General features: G+C 34.2%; 1 protein-coding gene across 4 annotated transcripts in view; it reads right to left on the bottom strand.

The window, feature by feature from the left end:
- Positions 1–26,755, bottom strand: part of LOC143055028 (uncharacterized) — a 71,164-nt gene that overhangs the window by 14,307 nt on the left and 30,102 nt on the right. For all 4 annotated transcript variants that reach the window (XM_076228164.1, XM_076228163.1, XM_076228161.1 and 1 more), the window contains 15 exons: positions 26,081–26,311; positions 25,039–25,134; positions 24,371–24,481; positions 24,012–24,122; positions 22,770–22,896; positions 21,236–21,355; positions 11,713–11,762; positions 11,148–11,340; positions 9,674–9,954; positions 8,909–9,051; positions 8,039–8,195; positions 6,939–7,043; positions 6,356–6,496; positions 817–1,161; positions 423–539 (listed from right to left, as the gene is read on the bottom strand). In XM_076228164.1, coding sequence (XP_076084279.1) covers positions 423–539; positions 817–1,161; positions 6,356–6,496; positions 6,939–7,043; positions 8,039–8,195; positions 8,909–9,051; positions 9,674–9,954; positions 11,148–11,340; positions 11,713–11,762; positions 21,236–21,355; positions 22,770–22,896; positions 24,012–24,122; positions 24,371–24,481; positions 25,039–25,134; positions 26,081–26,311 — 2,328 coding nt within the window. The remainder of the gene's footprint in view (positions 1–422; positions 540–816; positions 1,162–6,355; positions 6,497–6,938; positions 7,044–8,038; positions 8,196–8,908; positions 9,052–9,673; positions 9,955–11,147; positions 11,341–11,712; positions 11,763–21,235; positions 21,356–22,769; positions 22,897–24,011; positions 24,123–24,370; positions 24,482–25,038; positions 25,135–26,080; positions 26,312–26,755) is intronic.

The following is a 26,755-nucleotide window of genomic DNA, read 5'->3' as shown; positions in this document are numbered from 1 at the left end:
GATTGTCATCCTATCTGATTGTCTTCACGTTTTAAAACCCAAAAAGAAAGCCAATGAGTTAATGACCATCGGAACGTCTCTATTGTTATCGTTCAATGACCACCGGAACGTCTCGCTTGTTATCTTTGAAAAGAAACAATGCATTCTGACTTTAAATAGACAACCAATCAGTGACCTGAATTCATGTGAACTATGTTAAGCCCAAGGTAAATACTGACTTTTCATACTTGTTTATCGTGACCGCGACTTTGCAACACAACATCTCTCGGCTGTCTGTAAATATTTGAAAAAGATATTTTTTTCTTTTTGAATTTATATTTTTGTCAGTGAAGTAGCCGGCACTTGAAGCCACCGCAAACGGCGGAAATCCGCCGGCTACCGGCTTCAATGGAAAGCCCTGATTATGGGTAATGAATACTTACGATTGCAGTTAAGTTCATCTGAATGGCAATCTTTAACAACATCACACAGTGAATTAAAGGTTATACAGGCATCGCTTCCAGCTTCTGATGTACATTTATACTCATTTGAAAGGCACACTAAAATATAGGTCAATGAATTTTATATTTTTCATACAGTGAAACCTGCAATAAAAGTCTCCTCTTTTAAGAGAAAACCTGTTTTATCAGGTCTGCCTATTTAAATTTATAAAAATCTAGGAAACACATGCAATATTTTTTTTATGTCAGGAGTAATAACTGGCATGCAAAGCTTTCCAAAAAATTTATGAGAAAAAATTCATAACATAAATAATTCAATTTTTGACATAAGAGTTTTTTGTGAAAAGAGCACTAATCTTTTTTGGTGTAATTTTACCTGATTGAGAACACATTCCATTGTGCATAGCTACATCATCAACAGCTACCTGCATCCCGTCGTTGGCGATAAACGCTATCTCATATGTCCCGATACTCAGATCAATATATCCCAGTCTCCACTTGTCTGTAAATATACCTTCTCCTGATGCCCATACCTGTTGCCCTGGCAACCTGTCTCCTGATGTGGAGAAGGTGTACATTCGAACCTTCAAGCCTGCATTCAGGTCTCCACGGAGATTGTAGAAAAATCTGATACATGTAGAACCTTGTATTGTAAACTTTGGTGAGGTTAGTCTCGCCTCGCTTCCTGAAGATGATGGGGTTTTTCCCGCCATATAATATCCTGAAAAAATGACGATTTTAGTGACGCTGGTTTTATCTCATTGGCTGGGAAAATCGGCTTTCGATCAACTTTTAATAAATAATATTAGTGAAAACCCAATTTATAATTTCATCATTCATTAATGAATATTCATATCCTTCAACATAGATAAATATTTTTAAAGATACACAAAACAGAACTAGAGGCTCTAAAGAGCCTGTGTCGCTCACCTTGGTCTATGTGAATATCAAACAATGGACACAGATGGATTCATGACAATATTGTGTTTTGGTGATGGTGATGTGTTTGTAGATCTTACTTTACTAAACATTCTTGCTGCTTACAATTATCTCTATCTATAACAGTACTTTCTGTGGAAAATGTTATTGAAAATCTTCAAATTTTATGAAAATTGTTAAAAATTGACTATGAAGGGCAATAACTCCTTAGGGGGTAAATTGACTATTTTGGTCATACTGACTTATTTTTAGTTCTTACTTTGCTGTACATTATTGCTGTTTACAGTTTATCTCTATCTATAATAATATTCAAGATAACAACCAAAAACTGCAAAATTTCCTTAAAATTACCAATTCAGGGGCAGCAACCCCATAACGGGTGGTCCGATTCATCTGAAAATTTCAGGGCAGATAGATCTTGACCTAATAAACAATTTTACCACATGGCAGATTGCTCTAAATGCTTTGGTTTTTGAGTTATAAGCCAAAAACTGCATTTTACCCCTATGTTCTATTTTTAGCCATGGCGGCCATCTTGGTTCGTTGGCCAGGTCACCTGACACATTTTTTAAACAATATACCCCAATGATGAATATGGCCAAGTTTGGTTGAATTTGGCCCAGTAGTTTCAGAGGAGAAGATTTTTCTAAAAGATTACTAAGATTTACGAAAAATGGTTAAAAATTGACTATAAAGGGCAATAACTCCTAAAGTGGTCATCTGACCATTTTGGTAATGTTGACTTATTTGTAGATCTTACTTTGCTGAACATTATTGCTGTTTACAGTTTATCTCTATCTATAATAATATTCAAGATAACAACCAAAAACTGCAAAATTTCCTTAAAATTACCAATTCAGGGGCAGCAACCCCATAACGGGTGGTCCGATTCATCTGAAAGTTTCAGGGCAGATAGATCTTGACCTAATAAACAATTTTACCACATGGCAGATTGCTCTAAATGCTTTGGTTTTTGAGTTATAAGCCAAAAACTGCATTTTACCCCTATGTTCTATTTTTAGCCATGGCGGCCATCTTGGTTCGTTGGCCAGGTCACCGGACACATTTTTTAAACAATATACCCCAATGATGATTATGGCCAAGTTTGGTTGAATTTGGCCCAGTAGTTTCAGAGGAGAAGATTTTTCTAAAAGATTACTAAGATTTACGAAAAATGGTTAAAAATTGACTATAAAGGGCAATAACTCCTAAAGTGGTCATCTGACCATTTTGGTAATGTTGACTTATTTGTAGATCTTACTTTGCTGAACATTATTGCTGTTTACAGTTTATCTCTATCTATAATAATATTCAAGATAATAACCAAAAACAGCAAAATTTCCTTAAAATTACCATTTCAGGGGCAGCAACCCAACAACGGAATGTCTGATTCATCTGAAAATTTCAGGGCAGATAGATCTTGACCTAATGAACAATTTTACCCCCCATGTCAGATTTGCTCTAAATGCTTTGGTTTTTGAGTTATAAGCCAAAAACTGCATTTTACCCCTATGTTCTATTTTTAGCCATGGCGGCCATCTTGGTTGGTTGGGAGGGGCACCGGACACATTTTTTAAACTATATACCCCAATGATGATTATGGCCAAGTTTGGTTAAATTTGACCCAGTAGTTTCAGAGGAGAAGATTTTTCTAAAAGATTACTAAGATTTACGAAAAATGGTTAAAAATTGACTATAAAGGGCAATAACTCCTAAAGTGGTCAACTGACCATTTTGATCATGTTGACTTATTTGTAGATCTTACTTTGCTGAACATTATTGCTGTTTACAGTTTATCTCTATCTATAATAATATTCAAGATAATAACCAACTAGAGGCTCTAAAGAGCCTGTGTCGCTCACCTTGGTCTATGTGCATATTAAACAAAGGACACAAATGGATTCATGACAAAATTGTATTTTGGTGATGGTGATGTGTTTGAAGTTCTTACTTTACTGAACGATTTTGCTTCTTACAATTATATCTATAATGAACTTTGCCCATTAGTAACAGAGAACTATATTTGGTAAAAATTTACATATATTTACCAAATTAATGAAAATTATTAAAAATTGACTATAAAGGGCAATAACTCCTTAAGGGGTCAATTGACCATTTAGGTCATGTTGATTTATTTGTAGATCTTACTTTGCTGAACATTATTGCTGTTTACAGTTTATCGCTATCTATAATAGTATTCAAGATAACCAAAAACGGCAAAATTTCTTTAAAAATTACCAATTGGAGGGCAGCAACCCAACAACCAGTTGTCCAATTCATCTGAAAAATTCAGGGCAGATAGATATTGACTTGATTAACAATTTAACTTCTTGTCAGATTTGCTCTAGATGCTTTGAATTCATAGTTATAAGCCAAAAACTGCATTTTACCCCTATGTTCTATTTTTAGCCGTGGCGGCCATCTTGGTTGAATGGCCAGGTCATCGGACACATTTTTCAAACTAGATACCCCAAAGATGATTGTGGCCTAGTAGTTTCAGTGGAGATTTTGTAAAAGATTACTTAGATTTATGAAAAATGGTTAAAGATTGACTATAAAGGGCAATAACTCCTAAAGGGGTCAACTGACCATTTTGGTCATGCTGACTTATTTGTAGATCTTACTTTGCTGAACATTATTGCTGTTTACAATTTATCTCTATCTAAATAATATTCAAGATAATAACCAAAAACAGCAAAATTTCCTCAAAATTACCAATTCAGGGGCAGCAACCCAACAACCGATTGACCGATTCATCTGAAAATTTCAGGGCAGATAGATCTTGACCTGATAAACATTTTTATCCCATGTCAGATTTCCTCAAAATGCTTTGGTTTTTGAGTTATAAGCCAAAAACTGCATTTTACCCCTATGTTCTATTTTTAGCGGTGGCGGCCATCTTGGTTGGTTGACCAGGTCACGCCACACATTTTTTAAACTAGATACCCCAAAGATGATTGTGGCCAAGTTTGGATTAATTTGGCCCAGTAGTTTCAGAGGAGAAGATTTTTGTAAAAGATTAATTTAATTTTTGAAAAATGGTTAAAATTGACTATAAAGGGCAATAACTCCTAAACAGGTCAACTGACCATTTTGGTCATGTTGACTTATTTGTAGATCTTACTTTGCTGAACATTATTGCTGTTTACAGTTTATCTCTATCTATAATAATATTCAAGATAATAACCAAAAACAGCAAAATTTCCTCAAAATTACCAATTCAGGGGCAGCAACCCAACAACCGATTGACTGATTCATCTGAAAATTTCAGGGCAGATAGATCTTGACCTGATTAACATTTTTATCCCGTTAGATTTCCTCAAAATGCTTTGGGTTTTGAGTTATAAGCCAAAAACTGCATTTTACCCCTTTGTTCTATTTTTAGCCGTGGCGGCCATCTTGGATGGATGACCAGATCACGCCACACATTTTTTAAACTAGATACCCCAAAGATGATTGTGGCCAAGTTTGGATTAATTTGGCCCAGTAGTTTCAGAGGAGAAGATTTTTGTAAAAGATTACTTTAATTAACGAAAAATGGTTAAAAATTGACTATAAAGGGCAATAACTCCTAAACGGGTCAACTGACCATTTTGGTCATGTTGACTTATTTGTAGATCTTACTTTGCTGAACATTATTGCTGTTTACAGTTTATCTCTATCTATAATAATATTCAAGATAATAACCAAAAACAGCAAAATTTCCTCAAAATTACCAATTCAGGGGCAGCAACCCAACAACCGATTGACCGATTCATCTGAAAATTTCAGGGCAGATAGATCTTGACCTGATAAACATTTTTACCCCATGTCAGATTTGCTCTAAATGCTTTGGTTTTTGAGTTATAAGCCAAAAACTGCATTTTACCCCTATGTTCTATTTTTAGCCGTGGTGGCCATCTTGGTTGGTTGACCGGGTCACGCCACACATTTTTTAAACTAGATACCCCAATGATGATTGTGGCCAAGTTTGGTTTGATTTGGCCCAGTAGTTTCAGAGGAGAAGATTTTTGTAAAAGTTAACGACGACGGACGACGACGACGACGGACGACGGACAGAACGACAACGAACGACGGACGCCAAGTGATGAGAAAAGCTCACTTGGCCCTTCGGGCCAGGTGAGCTAAAAACAGCAAAATTTCCTTAAAATTACCATTTCAGGGGCAGCAACCCAACAACGAAATGTCCGATTCAACTGAAAATTTCAGGGCAGATAGATCTTGACCTGTTGAACAATATTACCCCACGTCAGATTTGCTCTAAATGCTTTGGTTTTTGAGTTATATGCCAAAAACTGCATTTTACCCCTATGTTCTATTTTTAGCCATGGCGGCCATCTTGGTTGGTTGGCCGGGTCACCAGACACATTTTTTAAACTAGATACCCCAATGATGATTGTGGCCAAGTTTTGTTAAATTTGGCCCAGTAGTTTCAGAGGAGAAGATTTTTGTAAAAGTTAACGCAGGACGACGACGACGACGGACGACGCCGGACGCCGGACGCCAAGTGATGAGAAAAGCTCACTTGGCCCTTTGGGCCAGGTGAGCTAAAAATTACATATTTACAGATGAAGTACTGTAAATTTATAAATTATTGCATGCATTTATTATTTTGCGATTTTTCAAAAATGGACAAGAATGCGAGTTTAATTATTGCGATTTCAGAAAAATGTACATACAGATCTATCTTAAAGCTTTCAAAATGCAAGTTCTTATTATTGGGATACTCATCTATTCGCATTATTCGCACTAATATAAAAAGTTAGAATGAGGTCACAGGCAATGATATCTATTTCTTACAAAACTTAATGTAGCTAGAGACTTAATTTTAATTGTTAATTTGTAAAAAATATGTTGCAAAATAAAATTAGACATAAGTTATTTGATTTTAATGGATGTGTGTTTAAGAGATAGCAATATGTTTAATTCTCAGATAAAAATCACGTCCGTATTATTGAAATCTCTAGAATTCATACCTGGATAGCGACCAAAGGTGTGGTCAAATGATGGTAAAGTTGTTGGGTCCTGAGAATTTAGAATTTGTCTTTGTTGTTGAAATCCCTCTATACCATATCCACACATGAATTTGTCGTCAAATGTACAGTTCACAGAAACATCTACAAATAAGACAAATTACCATAAATATTTTAGGATTTCTATCAAAAAATTACTAATATCAATGGAGAAAGTGTACATGGGACACAGATGATGCGCCCAATTGCATAAACGTTATAAAGGGACATAACTCAAAAACAGTAAAAGTGATGCTACCCACATTCGAACTTGGTCTGTGTTTGATAACATTTGGTTGAGGCAAAGTAAAGATACAGAATGGATGTACGGAGGTACAGACATACAGACAGACAAGGGTAAAACTTATTGCCCCCTCCCTTACAGCAGGGGCATATCAAATAAACATTGTCCTAAATCCCAATTTTTCATTTAGGACAAATAGCTTTCAGTTTAGGACTTGACTGGGTAATATGACTGTTTCCTGACCCTTGCTTTAGCCTAATAGTATAAGAAGAAATTTCACAGCGAAATATAACAATTACTCACCACATTGGTCTATCTCATCAGAATTGTCTCCACAGTTATCTTCCCTGTTGCATAGCAACTGACTATCATAAATACATTTCCCATTTCTACATTTGAATATACACTCTGAAAAATATATTACAAATTTATTTTTGAATTATTTCAAAATAAAATGTAATCTGATATTAAAACTTTTAACCCAAATATGAATACCATTAATAATTTGATTTATCTGACTCTGAGATATGTCATGAAATGATTTCAATACAACTTTAAATCTTATTTCACTAGTTTTATTGTTTAATCATTAGGTAAAGTATTACCTTAAAAATGTATTAAAAAAGTTATTTATAGATGCAAAGGACAACTCATTTTAATAGCAGGAAATTCTGTTATGGTATTTTCTCTAATTCTATGGAAATTTATCCCTTTCCGGACCCATTGTATAAAAAAATTTAATCAATGTGTGGTTGCCGACGATCTAAGAAGATCATTGGATAATTTTAAGGGTCATGACCTCTTTAGCTAACTGGATGAATCAAAATATGCTATAACAGGTAATAATGAAATTGACAACTTCGTGCAATGTGAGAGGCACTCGATGAGGATTTTTGGTTAACAAAAAAAGAAAATGTATTTTTAATCATTAGAGAAACAGATTCTTACATTGTTACTCGTGGATTATCGGATTTATCCAATTTAGATAGTTAAATTATAAATTTTAAAGTCCTCGCCGAGGCTTGGACTTTAAAATTGATAATTTAACTATCTTGATTGGATAAATCCGATAATCCACTCGTAACAATGTAAGAATCTGTATTTATCTGTTACACTTTGTATCAACCATTTTCTACATAAGCAAATCCCTGTACCAGGTCAGGAATATGAGATTTGTTTTCTATTCCTTTGATGCGTTTGACCTATTGATTATGCTATTTGATAACAGACTTTCTGTTTTGAGTTTTCCTTTGAGTTTAGTATTTTTGCCTCTTGCAGCATAGGAAACAAGAACGTGTCCATAGTACACAGATACCCCTTTCACGCTATCATTTTCTATGTTCAGTGGACAGTAAAAATTCTACAAATGTGACCATTTAAGAGTCATATAAATAATTCCTTACTTGTATTGTTGTTTATCCATCCCAGGTAAGTTTGTACATCAGTGAAGACGTTTGGACGATTTGTCATATTACAGTAGTTAGCTACATAGCTCGCTATTCCTTTAAGGTACCAGTTATTCTGATTATCTTGACATACCATAGGGCCTCCACTGTCTCCCTAATAAAACAAAATATAGACAGGTTATAAGACATACCATTGGTCCGCCACGTACTGTCTCCCTAATAAAACAAAATACTAATATTACACTGTATAAAATTGAGAATGGAAATGGGGAATGTGCCAAAGAGACAACAACCCGACCATAGAAAAAAAACAACAGCAGAAGGTCACCAACAGGTCTTTCATGTAGCAAGAAATTCCCACACCCGGAGGCGTCCTTCAGCTGGCCCCTAAACAAATATATACTAGTTCAGTGATAATGAACGCCATACTAATTTCTAAATTGTACATTCTTGGCTGTTTCCTCCAGAAAGTAAATAGATATATTGGTTACCACACTATTTCACTTGTTTCTATAAAATAATATATAGGGCTTCAGTGACCAAGTGGTTAAAGAAGTTCATCTCCTGTATATCTAGGCTGTCAACACCAAATTTTTTGTTTGAAACCGCCTTTGCAGGGCTTTAAAACTAAAATCTCAATTGACTAGGATTGACAGTTTCCCTGCTGACTGTTGTGGTGCCTTCAACCAAGACAATCTGGTAGCAACAAAAAAGCAGAATGTGCCAAAAGTGGCATTTAACACTAAATATTATTAAATCAATATTATATGATTTTGCAATGAAATATTCATCATGAGTTAAATCATTTTAAATCATTTTCAGGAGCTGAAACGTCTTGATTCATTAATAGAAAGAATTATAACTTACTGAGCACATAGATCTAATACCAGACTCATATCCACCACATACATAACCATGGGCTATTTTACCATTCCAAGCTTTGCTTCCATTACATTTTTCTGTCTTCCAAAGTTTTAATTTCAGTTCTTGTAGATCATTAGCAAATTCACCTGAAAATTACATAACATATCTGGTTAAAATGGTAGATATTTCAATAAAAACAGAGTTTTAAACTCACTAATTACCCAAATATTCAAGATAACTACTTTAAAGCTATAGAAATTATACAAGGGTACTATCTTTTTGTCAATCTTTAATCCTTCACGCTCTAGCTTCCCCCCATCCCCCCCCCCCCCCCCACACACACACACACAAAAAGTTAAAAATAAAGTAAAACTTAGCAAGATTGAAATGAAATATTTCTGAATTGAAGAACCTATACAAAAATGTTTATAAGGGTAAATTCAATTGAGATTCGCATAAGTTACAAGTTAGCCAAACAATTTCATACAACTCCTGATTAATAAAAACACAAATATTGAGATCCATAAAACCCATTTAATCAAATTCATGAATCTGCACCTGCCATTCCTAATCTGTTTATACCTTACCATTTTTATCCCGAGTCTACTGCTCCCAGCCTGTCTCATCACAAACATCTATCATTTGACACTTGAAATGACATTTTAAACCAAAATTTAATATTTTTCATATCAAAACAGATCTTTCCAGGTACAAAGTCCTTCAATTGTTCTCTGAGTTTATACAGTTATAAAATCTTTTAGACCTTACCATTTTTATCGCCTGTCAACTGGCCCCAGCCTGTCCCATAACAAATGGCAGTGGTGGGCGTCACATCTGATTCTGATGGCAAGCATATCGGTTGGATGTATGGTGTATACTCTACTGTCTGTTTTAACTGTAGTAGAGTTATGTCCCCTGACTGGAAGCTATACCATTTATCATCAAATCGGTTAATACGTTCAACTTCATAGGTTTTTGATGATGCACCAAGATTATTCCTATTGGCAGCACCAAGAATTACACGGTATAGTTTAACATCAGTGTATTCACTGAAATAGATAGTATTTTTTTTATTTCATAATTATACAGCTATTATAGAATTAAACCCATTGAGCATTGTAGGCACTTCTTGTAAGAACCAAACAACCCATAATATAGAACGTTCATTTTACTTTTATTTTTAAAAATTCAAAGGAAAATGCAATCACCCACAATTAATTCAGGAACAGTCCATCTATAATAAATAGTGTCAACACTAGCAAGTAATATGCATTCTAACTATTGTTCTTGGATCCAATATAATTATTACACTAAAGTATGTAACATCTGACCATTAACTTTACATTTGCATAAAAATGTTCAGTAAAAAATATTCAGCGCAGAAACAGTTGGAAATTTATTTTTATATATTGATTTTTCTATCAAATAAATAATGTATAATACAACAAAATTATATATTTCAGAGATTTAAGTTGTGATCTCTAGATTTTCTTTTGAAATTCAAATATATAGATAGATGTTAAACAAAATAAAAAAAAATACATAAAAAATTAGAACATATGATAAGGTTTGCCAGGCAAGTATATTTTCTGTAAAACATAGCCCAGGAAAACAATCAGAAGATTTAATAAACAAGTGAAACTGCGAGCAACTGCTCACTGATGATACCCCCGCCGCAAGTGGATAATATTAATAGTGTAAAAAAATTGCAAGTGTTCGGTAAACAGGAAGTTGTCGAGTGAGGAATCTGAAAACGCATCACAAGGTATCATAGTTGGCTGATTGCAGGATGAATTCATATAGCTGACTTATATAAATCCTGAAACCAAATTTCAGAAATCCTTGTATTGTAGTTCCTGAGAAAAATGTGACGAAAATTTTCAACTTGGCTATCATGTGTAAAATCATACAAGTGTTCGGTAAACAGGAAGTTGTCAAGTGATCAATCTGAAAACGCATCACACGGTATAGCTGACTTAGATAAACCCTGAAACCAAATTTCAGAAATCCTTGTATTGTAGTTTCTGAGAAAAATGCGACGAAAAATATTCATGGGACGGACGGACTGACGGACTGACGGACTGACGGAAGGACCGACAGAAGGTAAAACAGTATACCCCCCTTTTTTTAAGCGGGGGTATAAATATTTCATAAAAGTTGGAAACATTCTGAACACTGGGATGCATTTATAAATTTATTGAAATTAAACTTTAATTTGTAATTCATGTGATTATAGACTTACTTGACACAATGTGTAGCTGTTAACACAAAGTTTGGTGATATAAGCACTCCACCACACAAATGTTTACGGAATGTTGTTGTTCCTTTTACTTGTAATTCTAGCGCTGCCTGCCATGGCCATGCCCCTGGAGCGGCAGTGTACCCGTTGACAATATATCCAACCATTCCTCCTCCTACAAGCTTCTGACCACAACCTACGTAAAGCACAAATAATCATAGTTATCACAATCTATCTAAAACACAAATATTCAGCCACTTCTATTGAACCAAACATTGTAATTGTTTCAAATACAATATCCAAATATTTTTCCCACTACTGGGCACGGAATTTTACAATTTCAGACTGTGATCTTCAAATATTCAAACAATTAGTTACTTCAAACAAAATGAATTCTTTTACAAACGTAAGTGAACCAACGCCTGGTGAATCTGTAGTACAGTAGAGTCCATAATTTATTCTTGATGAATGTGTTTTTTTCTTTAATTTATTGTATTTTTTTTCCTGCCTCATTTAAACTTATATCTTCCATCTTCACTTTAGACAGACAGACCTAAATCAATCTCACCTTTAGGAACACACTGTAATGACACAACCTTATTATCTTTACAAGTAGACCTGTAATGAAACAAAACAAATATATGAATTCATCCTGCAATCAGCCAACTATAATACAAATTAAAAAAATTTGTCCTGATTCTACTTAGTTTTTACAAATAAGTTTGATATTTTCTGACAATGCAAGACATAGTGTATATATGTTGTGTACAAGATGTAAGTTTGTACAAATTATAATTTGTACAGGGTTTTTGTACAATTTATAAGTTTTTTGACACATACCTTCTTGCACCAGGTGATACAGGTTTATCTTCTAAAATGTACTAGTTTAATGTTTTAAATTCAAATTTTGATACTTTAGCCTAACATTTAGTGCTAGTCTCCTTGTCCTCAAACGGGAAATGAGGATACCTGAATGGTTTAAATTTTAATTTTATTTTTCTCCCTATACCATATTAATACCTAATACTGCTACATTGACAACAACACTTAAGTAAACTGCATCTTTTATTGTCGACATGTTTCGCCGATTAGATCGGCTTCATCAGGACAAAGTATACAAAATTAGAACCCCTGAAGTACAAAAAAACGGTATCATGTATGTGACGTCATAATTGTCCATTGTTGACGTTGCTATGGGATACTCTATATCATTATGTAATGTTGAACAGAAAATGAATCAAACATAGTACAATGCAAATGAAGTTACTAAATTTATAATTTTTCGAATTGTCTTTAACTTTAAAATGGTTGTAAACTATTATAACGGTAAGTGTATAAATAAAATGTGTTTTTAAATAGAAATTAAATTTGTGTAACATGAATGTAAGTACAATGTCAGTGTACAGTTTTATAAAGTTTCTTCCTAATTTGGACAACACTTATAGGGCACACCCCTACCACTTCGACTGGGTTCCCTTTGGCCGGAGGTACTACTTCCAATCGCGTCGGGAATGCCGTAAAGTGGTTTACTGTCGCAAAATTTCTTGGCAATGTTGGTTGAACTGGAAATGGTGGTGGGAAGGATTTATGTTCTTTGTATCTTACTTCTTTTAACTTTAATTTCCTGCAGGTTTTAAATAGTACTGGAAATCTATCTTGGCTGTTTTGTGTCATCTCCATTTATTTTTGAAAGATCCTTTTTAAGGTTTCACATTAAAATAATTTTACATTTAATTTTCTGATGGCACAGAATGATGGTACATATAAATCTTGATATATTGGCCGTCCTGTTGTAGGAATGTAGTCCTCTGTTTATTTGTTCTTCATATAAGTTTCCTTTTGTTGGGTGGTTTCTTGGCAGTAATTGATGGTATCAGTTGTTTGTTGGCTTCTTGGAATTCTTCGTTCTTGCTCGGTATAGAGATGGCCGTGGGGTCGGCGCTGTGTGGTATAGGCGGATCCGTGGATGCAGGGGTTCAGATGGAATATCAAAAGATAAATAAAGAGCTGCTGAACCAACGCCTCTTATGTTTTGTGCTGGTAGAGTTCCCTTAAGTGGATACCAGATGGTATGCAGGGTTGTCAGATAAAAAAATCAAATACCGCTACATTGACAACAACACTTAAGTAAACTGCATCTTTTATTGTCGACATGTTTCGCCGATTAGATCGGCTTCATCAGGACAAAGTATACAAAATTAGAACCCCTGAAGTACAAAAAAACGGTATCATGTATGTGACGTCATAATTGTCCATTGTTGACGTTGCTATGGGATACTCTATATCATTATGTAATGTTGAACAGAAAATGAATCAAACATAGTACAATGCAAATGAAGTTACTAAATTTATAATTTTTCGAATTGTCTTTAACTTTAAAATGGTTGTAAACTATTATAACGGTAAGTGTATAAATAAAATGTGTTTTTAAATAGAAATTAAATTTGTGTAACATGAATGTAAGTACAATGTCAGTGTACAGTTTTATAAAGTTTCTTCCTAATTTGGACAACACTTATAGGGCACACCCCTACCACTTCGACTGGGTTCCCTTTGGCCGGAGGTACTACTTCCAATCGCGTCGGGAATGCCGTAAAGTGGTTTACTGTCGCAAAATTTCTTGGCAATGTTGGTTGAACTGGAAATGGTGGTGGGAAGGATTTATGTTCTTTGTATCTTACTTCTTTTAACTTTAATTTCCTGCAGGTTTTAAATAGTACTGGAAATCTATCTTGGCTGTTTTGTGTCATCTCCATTTATTTTTGAAAGATCCTTTTTAAGGTTTCACATTAAAATAATTTTACATTTAATTTTCTGATGGCACAGAATGATGGTACATATAAATCTTGATATATTGGCCGTCCTGTTGTAGGAATGTAGTCCTCTGTTTGTTCTTCATATAAGTTTCCTTTTGTTGGGTGGTTTCTTGGCAGTAATTGATGGTATCAGTTGTTTGTTGGCTTCTTGGAATTCTTCGTTCTTGCTCGGTATAGAGATGGCCGTGGGGTCGGCGCTGTGTGGTATAGGCGGATCCGTGGATGCAGGGGTTCAGATGGAATATCAAAAGATAAATAAAGAGCTGCTGAACCAACGCCTCTTATGTTTTGTGCTGGTAGAGTTCCCTTAAGTGGATACCAGATGGTATGCAGGGTTGTCAGATAAAAAAATCAAATACCGCTACATTGACAACAACACTTAAGTAAACTGCATCTTTTATTGTCGACATGTTTCGCCGATTAGATCGGCTTCATCAGGACAAAGTATACAAAATTAGAACCCCTGAAGTACAAAAAAACGGTATCATGTATGTGACGTCATAATTGTCCATTGTTGACGTTGCTATGGGATACTCTATATCATTATGTAATGTTGAACAGAAAATGAATCAAACATAGTACAATGCAAATGAAGTTACTAAATTTATAATTTTTCGAATTGTCTTTAACTTTAAAATGGTTGTAAACTATTATAACGGTAAGTGTATAAATAAAATGTGTTTTTAAATAGAAATTAAATTTGTGTAACATGAATGTAAGTACAATGTCAGTGTACAGTTTTATAAAGTTTCTTCCTAATTTGGACAACACTTATAGGGCACACCCCTACCACTTCGACTGGGTTCCCTTTGGCCGGAGGTACTACTTCCAATCGCGTCGGGAATGCCGTAAAGTGGTTTACTGTCGCAAAATTTCTTGGCAATGTTGGTTGAACTGGAAATGGTGGTGGGAAGGATTTATGTTCTTTGTATCTTACTTCTTTTAACTTTAATTTCCTGCAGGTTTTAAATAGTACTGGAAATCTATCTTGGCTGTTTTGTGTCATCTCCATTTATTTTTGAAAGATCCTTTTTAAGGTTTCACATTAAAATAATTTTACATTTAATTTTCTGATGGCACAGAATGATGGTACATATAAATCTTGATATATTGGCCGTCCTGTTGTAGGAATGTAGTCCTCTGTTTATTTGTTCTTCATATAAGTTTCCTTTTGTTGGGTGGTTTCTTGGCAGTAATTGATGGTATCAGTTGTTTGTTGGCTTCTTGGAATTCTTCGTTCTTGCTCGGTATAGAGATGGCCGTGGGGTCGGCGCTGTGTGGTATAGGCGGATCCGTGGATGCAGGGGTTCAGATGGAATATCAAAAGATAAATAAAGAGCTGCTGAACCAACGCCTCTTATGTTTTGTGCTGGTAGAGTTCCCTTAAGTGGATACCAGATGGTATGCAGGGTTGTCAGATAAAAAAATCAAATACCGCTACATTGACAACAACACTTAAGTAAACTGCATCTTTTATTGTCGACATGTTTCGCCGATTAGATCGGCTTCATCAGGACAAAGTATACAAAATTAGAACCCCTGAAGTACAAAAAAACGGTATCATGTATGTGACGTCATAATTGTCCATTGTTGACGTTGCTATGGGATACTCTATATCATTATGTAATGTTGAACAGAAAATGAATCAAACATAGTACAATGCAAATGAAGTTACTAAATTTATAATTTTTCGAATTGTCTTTAACTTTAAAATGGTTGTAAACTATTATAACGGTAAGTGTATAAATAAAATGTGTTTTTAAATAGAAATTAAATTTGTGTAACATGAATGTAAGTACAATGTCAGTGTACAGTTTTATAAAGTTTCTTCCTAATTTGGACAACACTTATAGGGCACACCCCTACCACTTCGACTGGGTTCCCTTTGGCCGGAGGTACTACTTCCAATCGCGTCGGGAATGCCGTAAAGTGGTTTACTGTCGCAAAATTTCTTGGCAATGTTGGTTGAACTGGAAATGGTGGTGGGAAGGATTTATGTTCTTTGTATCTTACTTCTTTTAACTTTAATTTCCTGCAGGTTTTAAATAGTACTGGAAATCTATCTTGGCTGTTTTGTGTCATCTCCATTTATTTTTGAAAGATCCTTTTTAAGGTTTCACATTAAAATAATTTTACATTTAATTTTCTGATGGCACAGAATGATGGTACATATAAATCTTGATATATTGGCCGTCCTGTTGTAGGAATGTAGTCCTCTGTTTGTTCTTCATATAAGTTTCCTTTTGTTGGGTGGTTTCTTGGCAGTAATTGATGGTATCAGTTGTTTGTTGGCTTCTTGGAATTCTTCGTTCTTGCTCGGTATAGAGATGGCCGTGGGGTCGGCGCTGTGTGGTATAGGCGGATCCGTGGATGCAGGGGTTCAGATGGAATATCAAAAGATAAATAAAGAGCTGCTGAACCAACGCCTCTTATGTTTTGTGCTGGTAGAGTTCCCTTAAGTGGATACCAGATGGTATGCAGGGTTGTCAGATAAAAAAATCAAATACCGCTACATTGACAACAACACTTAAGTAAACTGCATCTTTTATTGTCGACATGTTTCGCCGATTAGATCGGCTTCATCAGGACAAAGTATACAAAATTAGAACCCCTGAAGTACAAAAAAACGGTATCATGTATGTGACGTCATAATTGTCCATTGTTGACGTTGCTATGGGATACTCTATATCATTATGTAATGTTGAACAGAAAATGAATCAAACATAGTACAATGCAAATGAAGTTACTAAATTTATAATTTTTCGAATTGTCTTTAACTTTAAAATGGTTGTAAACTATTATAACGGTAAGTGTATAAATAAAATGTGTTTTTAAATAGAAATTAAATTTGTGTAACATGAATGTAAGTACAATGTCAGTGTACAGTTTTATAAAGTTTCTTCCTAATTTGGACAACACTTATAGGGCACACCCCTACCACTTCGACTGGGTTCCCTTTGGCCGGAGGTACTACTTCCAATCGCGTCGGGAATGCCGTAAAGTGGTTTACTGTCGCAAAATTTCTTGGCAATGTTGGTTGAACTGGAAATGGTGGTGGGAAGGATTTATGTTCTTTGTATCTTACTTCTTTTAACTTTAATTTCCTGCAGGTTTTAAATAGTACTGGAAATCTATCTTGGCTGTTTTGTGTCATCTCCATTTATTTTTGAAAGATCCTTTTTAAGGTTTCACATTAAAATAATTTTACATTTAATTTTCTGATGGCACAGAATGATGGTACATATAAATCTTGATATATTGGCCGTCCTGTTGTAGGAATGTAGTCCTCTGTTTGTTCTTCATATAAGTTTCCTTTTGTTGGGTGGTTTCTTGGCAGTAATTGATGGTATCAGTTGTTTGTTGGCTTCTTGGAATTCTTCGTTCTTGCTCGGTATAGAGATGGCCGTGGGGTCGGCGCTGTGTGGTATAGGCGGATCCGTGGATGCAGGGGTTCAGATGGAATATCAAAAGATAAATAAAGAGCTGCTGAACCAACGCCTCTTATGTTTTGTGCTGGTAGAGTTCCCTTAAGTGGATACCAGATGGTATGCAGGGTTGTCAGATAAAAAAATCAAATACCGCTACATTGACAACAACACTTAAGTAAACTGCATCTTTTATTGTCGACATGTTTCGCCGATTAGATCGGCTTCATCAGGACAAAGTATACAAAATTAGAACCCCTGAAGTACAAAAAAACGGTATCATGTATGTGACGTCATAATTGTCCATTGTTGACGTTGCTATGGGATACTCTATATCATTATGTAATGTTGAACAGAAAATGAATCAAACATAGTACAATGCAAATGAAGTTACTAAATTTATAATTTTTCGAATTGTCTTTAACTTTAAAATGGTTGTAAACTATTATAACGGTAAGTGTATAAATAAAATGTGTTTTTAAATAGAAATTAAATTTGTGTAACATGAATGTAAGTACAATGTCAGTGTACAGTTTTATAAAGTTTCTTCCTAATTTGGACAACACTTATAGGGCACACCCCTACCACTTCGACTGGGTTCCCTTTGGCCGGAGGTACTACTTCCAATCGCGTCGGGAATGCCGTAAAGTGGTTTACTGTCGCAAAATTTCTTGGCAATGTTGGTTGAACTGGAAATGGTGGTGGGAAGGATTTATGTTCTTTGTATCTTACTTCTTTTAACTTTAATTTCCTGCAGGTTTTAAATAGTACTGGAAATCTATCTTGGCTGTTTTGTGTCATCTCCATTTATTTTTGAAAGATCCTTTTTAAGGTTTCACATTAAAATAATTTTACATTTAATTTTCTGATGGCACAGAATGATGGTACATATAAATCTTGATATATTGGCCGTCCTGTTGTAGGAATGTAGTCCTCTGTTTGTTCTTCATATAAGTTTCCTTTTGTTGGGTGGTTTCTTGGCAGTAATTGATGGTATCAGTTGTTTGTTGGCTTCTTGGAATTCTTCGTTCTTGCTCGGTATAGAGATGGCCGTGGGGTCGGCGCTGTGTGGTATAGGCGGATCCGTGGATGCAGGGGTTCAGATGGAATATCAAAAGATAAATAAAGAGCTGCTGAACCAACGCCTCTTATGTTTTGTGCTGGTAGAGTTCCCTTAAGTGGATACCAGATGGTATGCAGGGTTGTCAGATAAAAAAATCAAATACCGCTACATTGACAACAACACTTAAGTAAACTGCATCTTTTATTGTCGACATGTTTCGCCGATTAGATCGGCTTCATCAGGACAAAGTATACAAAATTAGAACCCCTGAAGTACAAAAAAACGGTATCATGTATGTGACGTCATAATTGTCCATTGTTGACGTTGCTATGGGATACTCTATATCATTATGTAATGTTGAACAGAAAATGAATCAAACATAGTACAATGCAAATGAAGTTACTAAATTTATAATTTTTCGAATTGTCTTTAACTTTAAAATGGTTGTAAACTATTATAACGGTAAGTGTATAAATAAAATGTGTTTTTAAATAGAAATTAAATTTGTGTAACATGAATGTAAGTACAATGTCAGTGTACAGTTTTATAAAGTTTCTTCCTAATTTGGACAACACTTATAGGGCACACCCCTACCACTTCGACTGGGTTCCCTTTGGCCGGAGGTACTACTTCCAATCGCGTCGGGAATGCCGTAAAGTGGTTTACTGTCGCAAAATTTCTTGGCAATGTTGGTTGAACTGGAAATGGTGGTGGGAAGGATTTATGTTCTTTGTATCTTACTTCTTTTAACTTTAATTTCCTGCAGGTTTTAAATAGTACTGGAAATCTATCTTGGCTGTTTTGTGTCATCTCCATTTATTTTTGAAAGATCCTTTTTAAGGTTTCACATTAAAATAATTTTACATTTAATTTTCTGATGGCACAGAATGATGGTACATATAAATCTTGATATATTGGCCGTCCTGTTGTAGGAATGTAGTCCTCTGTTTGTTCTTCATATAAGTTTCCTTTTGTTGGGTGGTTTCTTGGCAGTAATTGATGGTATCAGTTGTTTGTTGGCTTCTTGGAATTCTTCGTTCTTGCTCGGTATAGAGATGGCCGTGGGGTCGGCGCTGTGTGGTATAGGCGGATCCGTGGATGCAGGGGTTCAGATGGAATATCAAAAGATAAATAAAGAGCTGCTGAACCAACGCCTCTTATGTTTTGTGCTGGTAGAGTTCCCTTAAGTGGATACCAGATGGTATGCAGGGTTGTCAGATAAAAAAATCAAATACCGCTACATTGACAACAACACTTAAGTAAACTGCATCTTTTATTGTCGACATGTTTCGCCGATTAGATCGGCTTCATCAGGACAAAGTATACAAAATTAGAACCCCTGAAGTACAAAAAAACGGTATCATGTATGTGACGTCATAATTGTCCATTGTTGACGTTGCTATGGGATACTCTATATCATTATGTAATGTTGAACAGAAAATGAATCAAACATAGTACAATGCAAATGAAGTTACTAAATTTATAATTTTTCGAATTGTCTTTAACTTTAAAATGGTTGTAAACTATTATAACGGTAAGTGTATAAATAAAATGTGTTTTTAAATAGAAATTAAATTTGTGTAACATGAATGTAAGTACAATGTCAGTGTACAGTTTTATAAAGTTTCTTCCTAATTTGGACAACACTTATAGGGCACACCCCTACCACTTCGACTGGGTTCCCTTTGGCCGGAGGTACTACTTCCAATCGCGTCGGGAATGCCGTAAAGTGGTTTACTGTCGCAAAATTTCTTGGCAATGTTGGTTGAACTGGAAATGGTGGTGGGAAGGATTTATGTTCTTTGTATCTTACTTCTTTTAACTTTAATTTCCTGCAGGTTTTAAATAGTACTGGAAATCTATCTTGGCTGTTTTGTGTCATCTCCATTTATTTTTGAAAGATCCTTTTTAAGGTTTCACATTAAAATAATTTTACATTTAATTTTCTGATGGCACAGAATGATGGTACATATAAATCTTGATATATTGGCCGTCCTGTTGTAGGAATGTAGTCCTCTGTTTGTTCTTCATATAAGTTTCCTTTTGTTGGGTGGTTTCTTGGCAGTAATTGATGGTATCAGTTGTTTGTTGGCTTCTTGGAATTCTTCGTTCTTGCTCGGTATAGAGATGGCCGTGGGGTCGGCGCTGTGTGGTATAGGCGGATCCGTGGATGCAGGGGTTCAGATGGAATATCAAAAGATAAATAAAGAGCTGCTGAACCAACGCCTCTTATGTTTTGTGCTGGTAGAGTTCCCTTAAGTGGATACCAGATGGTATGCAGGGTTGTCAGATAAAAAAATCAAATACCGCTACATTGACAACAACACTTAAGTACAAAACATAAGAGGCGTTGGTTCAGCAGCTCTTTATTTATCATATTAATACCTATAAAAAGTCTTTTTGTGGTCTTATAATGTTTTTTGTACCAATGCTCAGTATTAGACTGTATGATGAAGTTGTGAAAATATGACAGAAATGTGTGAAACAAAATACTGTGTGCTTCCATCATCCATTTGTGTTAAGCAGTTCATAAAACACTGATAACTTGTACAAAAAAATCTGTACAAATTACAACTTGTACACAACATATATTCTAAGTCTTATTAACCTGCATTTTCTGATATCTAGAAAATATTGTCACATGTGTAGATTTCAAACATTACAAACTAATAAAATAATAGACAATATCTTGCAGAGTTAAAAGTCATTGTTTTCATAAACCACATAATAAAAGAAAATAACGAGTGGTTTCAGAATAAAGTTCTTTCTATCTAGAACAATACTCACTTAGCAACTAAGTAACCAAATGGTGAAGGATATGCACCTGGTTCATTCTCTGGTACCCCCATTACAAGATGTGCATATGTCCTGGCTGGAAAATCTACACCAGAAGACGACGTAAAGTTTCTGAAAAAATAAATGTTAAGTAATTTAACAAAGAAAATATGTTTCTCTGAATCTTTGAAGATTTTTCTGTTTCTCTGAATCTTTGACGATTTTTTTTTTTTCTGTTAATTTCTTTTAAAAACTCATTTATACTTTTGGTATTAAGCTGAATTTTGTCTTTGAAAGACCTTATATAAGCTTTGAATTACCTTATATCATCAAGAAACAAGAGCTGTCAAAATGACAGTAAACCAGATTCTTTAACATTTATTTGTGTTCTGGCATTTATCAATATTACAAGGACCAAAACTCCTAATAGGTAAAATTCATGATTATCAATATCAAACTTGACTTCCATGTTGTCAACAATAACAACATATAAACTAGATAGAAAATGACCCTCTAGCAGGACAAACTGTGTGCCCTTAATGCATAAAGTAAGAAAAAATTACTAAGTCCACCTACCTCTGATTTTGAAAATATCTAAAAAATGAACTTGACCTCCATTTTGTTGTCAGTAACAACATATTAAAATTTTAAAAGGTTTGGTTGAACGGTTCATGAGTAAATGCACGGACACAACATTTTTTAAACTTTCAAGAACCGTAACTCCTGAACGGTAAAAGTCAAAATCGTCATTATTGAACTTAACCTCCATTTTGTTGTCAGTAACAACATATTAAAATTTCAAAAGGTTTGGTTGACTGGTTCATGAGTAAATGCACAGACACAACATTTTTTAAACTTTCAAGAACCGTAACTCCTGAACGGTAAAAGTCAAAATCGTCATTATTGAACTTGACCTCCGTTATGTTGTCAGTAACAACATATTAAAATTTTAAAAGGTTTGGTTGAACGGTTCATGAGTAAATGATGGACACAACATTTTTTAAACTTTCAAGAACAGTAACTCCTGAACGGTAAAAGTCAAAATCGTCATTATTGAACTTGACCTCCATTTTGTTGTCAGTAACAACATATTAAAATTTTAAAAGGTTTGGTTGAACGCTTCATGAGTAAATGCACGGACAACATTTGGTTGCCGCCCACCCGTCCGCCCGCCATACATTCCCAAATCAATAACCGACATTTTTGACACAAAAATCCGGTTAACAATCAATTTTGAATTGTGAAGTCAAAGCTTTTATGATCAGCAGATTGTATTGTTGTTACTGATGGTCGAAAATTGAGTGTGACATTTTTGCATAAACAATAGACAAATATTTGCAACCTTTAAATTTATATTCAACAAAATTTTGAAATCATGGTATGTAGTATGATTTACACTGGTTTTAATTTTCACAGTTAAATTCATTGAATATGCTGAATAATACATAATGCATGATTAATAGCACAATCAAATGACTGTTGCTTTAAGGTTTGAATTTTAAAATAGATATTTAAAAAATAATTAAATTGAATGTTGTTTACTTACTGGTTGCCAAGAACATATGTACATGTATAATAACCGAATGTGTCTGACCAACTGTCATAACATAAAGGTACATGGTAGTCTTTGTAATTGACCATCAATACACCAGGTACTTGTTCATTCAGACGGACTACAAATAGAAAAAACACCAAAAAAATAAATTAGTAGACAAATGATACTGAATATTTTTCTAATGATCGGGATGACAACTTTTGAAAGTATTGCAGATACTTTTTTTTATTGAAATGTGTTGATGCATAGAGTACCTTCAACTCTTTATACAAATACAAAAAGTACTGATTTTATCTTTTTATTAATTCATTAATACAAGCAAGCATATCCATGGTATCCAATTTAGATATTACAATACCTACAGAATTTATAGCTTTTTCTTTGGTTCACTGAATTGTATTACAAAATACATTCTTGTGATATTTTCATTGGTTTACAGTAGAGAACTTCTAGTGTAAGATTTTTTTTTAACATATTGTTATTTTTCTATCTCACTCCATTTTTTTAAAAATTAAAATACCTCTTTGGATCAATGGTATTTATCACTGTTCATAACACATACAATAAATTATTATAAGGGGAGATAACCCATTGCAATCTCATTTATTTTTACTTTTCAGGGAAGTAACTCCCAACAATCTGTTTAATCTGATCTGATCTGTTAGGGTGTTCAACCTAACAAATATTCCTCTAGAAACTTTGTTATAAACAATGTTATAATATCTGTTCCTGTTGGAACAAATATTCTATACCATTTATTTCAATAGGAACATTATACTGCAATATTAATTCCAGAATACTTTTTCCCTTTGGAACATTGTAATGTGAAGGAACTTCTTTTTTTGTGACAAGGGGAGATAATTAACTATTTCATCAATTATCCGTTTCCTCAGAGGAAATATCTAAACACAATCTCATTTATTCTACTATTCAAGAGAAATAACTCACAATTACTGATCTGTAAGGGGAGATAATTAACTACTTTATCTATCATCTGAGAGCTCAACACAGTCTCACTAATTCTACTTAAATTATCAAGAGAAATAACTCACAATATCTGTTAGGGGAGGTAATAAATAACTTCATCGATCTGATTCCTTAGAGGAAATAATACACAACAGATCAATTCATCAGATTAGTGATTACTCTAAACATAATATCTTTCATCTAATTTATCAGGGTAGCCAACTTTCCAAATTTGGTTTAATTAATTTGTCAAGAGAGATAACTCACCACAATCTCTTTCATCTGATTTGTCAGGACATGCTGCCACTGTATCACATCTTTTAGATCCATCTATGCAAGTTCCATCTTGACAGGTAAACTGCTCAGCAGAACATTTTGCTACAAAAAAAAATAGGTTAGAACTTTGTCAAATAAATTTAATACTTGGCAATGCAACAAATACACATGACAAGACTATTCAGAACAGTTAGAATTAAAATGGGTCAATTAGGCATTAATTTTAAGATGTTGCCTACCAATGCCTCATAGGCATATAAATCACAGATTTTTGGAAATTGTTTATTTTATAAACAGCAATTTGAATTGATTTGAAAATTCTAAAAAAAAAGATGATAAAACCCACTTACTACAATTTTGTTCATCCCATTTGTCTGAACAATCAGCCTCACCGTCACACAACCACTCGGACATAATGCAGGAGCCGTCAGGACACGTCTGTTGTCCAGTTAATGTACAATCTAGATAATAAAAACTTTAATATACAACGGCTATCACAGCAAATAATACTGTCAACAATTTCAACTCTTTTATAATTGTTAAAATTGCCAAGGGAAAGTTCATGCAAATATGAATAAACTCATATTTTAAAAGAAATATTTTTTTGTGCAACGATTCCTACAATTGAAATAATTATTCTGCTTTCTTTGTACATTTTTTCCCAATGACAATAAAATAAATACAAGCATTATTTATAGGTATACAACACCTCAGTCAGTAAGTTTTATTCAGTCATGTATAAAATTCTGAAAGACAACAAGATATTTTATGGTGAAATCATATCATTCAGTGTTTGCAGCATAACAAAATATTATATAATTTTTGCAGCTATTTTTATATACAGGTACATTTGTATGTACAATGCATTAACCACTTTCTTAGTCTTAAATTATTGTAAACATTTGTATATTATGGAGGACCTTTATATTACTTTGTTTTTTTCGGTTACTGTCTCACAGACAAAGAATTGACATATACCTGTATCTCCTTTAATTCATTATATTACTAAAATACTTACTTGGCAGCTGTGTTTCTGTATCCATGGGAACACAATCAGTTTCTGGCAGATAAGTACAATTAAAAAAGCCTAGGAATTGACAGTCTTTCTCAACCACTGAAAATATAACCTCAATTTGTCAGAGATATTTCAAGTTTTCAAAGCTATTAATTAAATAAGATTGTTCTATTGGTTACTGGTGTTTAATGCCACATTCATAACTCTTTGCAATATCATGGCAGTTAATTATTATTGTTGGATAACTGGTAACAGGCAGGAAAACTAGCAATCTTAGTCACTATGGATCAGAATCAAACTTATCTTGCCAGGATCAGGGTTCAACTGTATAAAATAGCAAGTTTGAAAACTAATTGGGGATGATGAAACCTCACTGATAAATCCTTTATACATTATAAAATGATTTAAATATTGATTTAATGTAATTTTTTTTGTTGTTCTTTGGTAACAATTTTCACAGTCATCAATTCTAAACTCTTAATAAGAAATAGCATATACTGTAGATTCATAGAATAGAATATACCTGGCTCTGGGTGGAGTGATTATTTTCATTGGATACCAATTTTTGAGGATTTTGTGGGTGCAGGTGAACCACAAATTTAAATGTTCTAACGATTTACAAATTTATCATAGGCTTGAACACAGACTTTGGCAAAACCATGAAATAAGATATCTATGAAAAAGTGAGTTTTCCTCAATCCACCAAAATAAGTGCCCACGAAAATCAACGAATCCACAGTAAATCCCCCCTTCTACACGTACCTTCACACAAGCTACAACACGGAAGCTTTTTAACCCCTTTATCACAATGGTGGAATGTTCCACTACCACCCTGCAACCAACCCCCTCCATTACACATACCTTCACACAAGCTACGACATGGAAGCTTTTTAACCCCTTTGTCACAATGATGGAATGGAATAAAAGATGACACCACCTCTACACTCGCCTTCACACAAGCTACGACACGGAAGCTTTTTAACCCCTTTATCACAATGATGGAATGCTCCACTACATCCATCCCCCACCCCTCGATTACACTTACCTTCACACAAGCTACGACACGGAAGCTTTTTAACCCCTTTATCACAATGATGGAATGCTCCACTACAGAAAAACTTCAGTGAATAACTTGAGCATTGCATATCTACAATAAATTGGTATGCTGCCATAACCTGGACGGCCATAGTATGGTTTGTGCTGCTCCACATACCAGGGAATATCGTCGAGTTACTGAACTGTTGACAGTCTTTATACGCCACTTTTTCACACAAATCTAGAAAAGAAGGAAAATAACCAGCTTCTTGTTAATTTCTATCAAAGTGCATAAATGGTAAAAATATGTATAAAAATCTAGAGACCTTGTTCTGGCCAAAAGTAATAATTTTTCAAAATCATGTGCCTTAAAAAAAAATAAACACAAGAAATATCTTTTTCATTCATTTGAAAAATGTTACATATTACACGTAAACTCTACTTTAGAATTCCGTAATTCAACTCTAGCTTATCTCACATTTTGCACCAGTTGATCTGAATTAATGATGTTTGCAAAACAATTGATTTTAGCCTATGACATGAAATATTTTCTGTAATACCAGAAAATTAAATCAAACAAGGTCCAGACTAGATATCAATATAATACAAGCAGACATCTACTCTTTATAGAACTGTAGATTCATTGAATTTTTAGTAACTGGTATTGATACTGCAGCTAGCACAT

The sequence above is a fragment of the Mytilus galloprovincialis genome, chromosome 12 (genome assembly GCF_965363235.1).
Source record: "Mytilus galloprovincialis chromosome 12, xbMytGall1.hap1.1, whole genome shotgun sequence".
NCBI classification, from domain to species: Eukaryota; Metazoa; Mollusca; class Bivalvia; order Mytilida; family Mytilidae; genus Mytilus; species Mytilus galloprovincialis.
Note: the sequence above shows the minus strand (reverse complement) of the source record. Positions and strands in the feature narration are given on the sequence as shown.